This window comes from Populus trichocarpa, chromosome 8, assembly GCF_000002775.5.
Source record: "Populus trichocarpa isolate Nisqually-1 chromosome 8, P.trichocarpa_v4.1, whole genome shotgun sequence".
Lineage (NCBI taxonomy): Eukaryota > Viridiplantae > Streptophyta > Magnoliopsida > Malpighiales > Salicaceae > Populus > Populus trichocarpa.
The window spans coordinates 10786264-10789055 of NC_037292.2; the positions used below are offsets into that span (position 1 = coordinate 10786264).

At 34.7% G+C, this 2792-nt stretch overlaps 1 protein-coding gene across 1 annotated transcript; it reads right to left on the reverse strand.

Moving 5' to 3' along the window:
- Nucleotides 1–1324: 1324 nt before the first annotated feature.
- Nucleotides 1325–2459, reverse strand: LOC7467505 (EPIDERMAL PATTERNING FACTOR-like protein 5). The gene is made up of 2 exons (XM_002312513.4): nucleotides 2126–2459; nucleotides 1325–2033 (listed from the first exon to the last, which is right to left on the reverse strand). Exons 1-2 carry the CDS (start codon nucleotides 2223–2225, stop codon nucleotides 1783–1785), a joined length of 351 nt encoding a protein of 116 aa, XP_002312549.4. The 5' UTR covers nucleotides 2226–2459; the 3' UTR covers nucleotides 1325–1782.
- Nucleotides 2460–2792: the final 333 nt, after the last annotated feature.

Below are 2792 nucleotides of genomic sequence, written 5' to 3' on the forward strand. Positions count from 1 at the left end.
ATAAATATCACGCATTAAAAGTACGGTAAAATAAAAATATATTATTTTATTAAATTTTTTTAAATAGTGTTAGCAACCAAATTTTTTAAGAAATTATGCTAATTTTAAATTAAAAATACCCGGATTTTACACATAAATTGAACTTTCAGGTACAAAACCATACGAATTGAAAAGACAGAAAGAAAAGACACTTCATGGAAAGAAATTAATGTTGTTGCATCTCTCCAGAGCAAAAGAGATCATGTTTTTTTTTTAAAAAAAAAATTAGCACAGGAAAAAAACACTTCTTAACATTTATTTAGAAAAATAATATAATGTTTTAAAACTTATTTAAAAAAATAATATAGTTTAACAAATAACACATGTAAATTGCTAGTCATTGTCATCCGCGACTCTTTTTAAAAAATAAATTAAATTCAAACTCAATTCTAATACAATAAAAAAACAATTAAAATCAAACTATATTCTTGTACAAACTCTACAGCTAAAAAAGATAAATGCTATGTTCTTATACAGACTATGCAATATAAAAGTAGATGTTTTATTCTTATACAAACTCTGCATGAAGTTTTCAATTTACCCAATTTGTTTTTTTAAATTTTTCTGATTTTAATTATAAATAAATATTTTTTCACTAAAAAGATAGATGCATAAAAATATAACACTTATTCTTGTTTATATAGGAATAGATAACTTATTGTATAAGAATATGGTTTGATTTATTTTTTAAATTAATTTTTTTTAAGAGAGTACTCACATGGTATTCGCAATTATTAAGTTTTCATTAAGTTTTGAACCGTACGTGTTGTTGTTTCACGGTGCTACTCTGCACAGAAAAACACGAGATCATAGAAGAGAGAAGCAAGAGGGGTCGTAAGATTGCAGACAGAAAAACACGAGATCATAGAAGAGAGAAGCAAGAGGGGTCGTAAGATTGCAGACAGAAAAACACGAGATCATAGAAGAGAGAAGCAAGAGGGGTCGTAAGATTGCAGAGAAATCAATGAAAATAAACAAGCGGGTGCCCTATATTTTCTCTTACATGTTCCCTCGTTGCTTCCGATTCTTCTAGCTAGTAATTATCTACATCCTATAATTTTGTTGTTTTCATTTCCACACACATGTCCCTTCCTCCAATCTCCACATGGCACTGTGATCATATATATATTGTCTACTTCCTAGCTAGAAGAAACACTACAATGAAATGCAAATATATACGGTAAGTACACAGAAGCTTGGTTAGCTAGCTAAGAAACATTAAATGCAAATCCTTCATAGTGTGCTTAAGGATAGGCTTCTCAGACATGGTGGTAAAATATCACGATTCATCAGTACAAATAGAAGGGGGGGAAGCAATAAATTAGGCGTTGCAACTACTCTTCCTATGAAGAAGCTCATCTTACAGCTTTTCTACTTAAATATTCCAAAATGTCTAATATTAATAAGCATCTTAATTACAGCTCTTCTACTTAATTCCAATATGTCTGATAATTAGTAAGCTTTCATCAATGCAAGTTAAAAGAAGATAAAAACAAAGAAAAGATCATTAATTAACAAGAGAGAGGGCAAGAGTAAAAGATCCCTCTTGGCAATCTCAACCCCACAACAACTTTCATTCCCAAAGCTCCCTGTCCAATGGGCAAAATCATAATATAAACACATAAAAACACCCACCTCCATAGCCAGCCAATGGGAGCTACGTTACTAAGATAGTAACATAACAAAAGAGAGTCATTTCTTTCGTTGTATTTGCTTTTAATTTGTACTTCTTGCTTTTTATCTTTAAGGCATAAAAAGCTCGTTGCCACACTTACATCTCCAAGCCTCTGGATAATACTCTAATGGCATACTCAAACCAGGTTGAATTGCCACGTGAACTGCTTTACATGGCGAGCACTTTCCACACTTGGATCTACATGAAGGTGGTGAAGAACCTGGTCCACCGAGTCGCTTCTGAGTCAGAACTCGCTGAAAAGCCCTTAGCCCGCCCCCCTTTCCCCTCTCCTCCCCTCCCTGCTGAAGTACTCCACTACCTGTATATCAAAGAAAAAGGGTGTACCCAATTCTACCAAGTTATCATTAAGTTTTCAAAGTCTAGAACTTGATTTTAGGGAGTGATACTTACCTAGTTGGGAGAGTGTGGTAGCTGGGGCAGATAAAAATAAAAGAAAAGTGAAGAATGTGAGTGTTGATAAGAAGTGGTGACGGTGGCGTAGTAGGGTCATCGCCGAGGTGGAGGTGCTGCAACTTAGAAACCAAGTGTGGGTGTCGGTTTAGATGTTGTAGGTGTGGAGTCTTAATGCTAAGAAAGGGCTTCTGCTATTATTGCAGAGCATTTGCGTGTGGGAACGATTAGTCCAAGTCAAAGACATATACCGAAAAGATTAGAGAAAGTGAGAAACATGAGAGAGTTTTGTTTCATTGCTTGGCCAAGGGGTGGGAGTGGGTGTGATCTGTTAGTCTCTGAATGGTCGTGACATAGTATTAGAATCCATGTTACGTTGTTTTATTTACATAAAATGCCACTTATTTGGGATACGGTAAATTCAAAATGTATGGCGACACTCTGTATTATTTTTTACTGCCCAGTGCCGAGTTTAGCCGAAAAATCACTTCTCAACTCAAGGGATACAGCTGGAGTGAGCTCCTTTTGTTGATAAACGTTAGTGTTATATGATTATATCAACTTCTCTATCGTCGGATGACCTAAATGAGGACGTTGTCCATGCTAAATTATGAGGGAAAGGCTGGACGAAAGAACTGCTTTAATGCACCAACCCATTTTAATGATA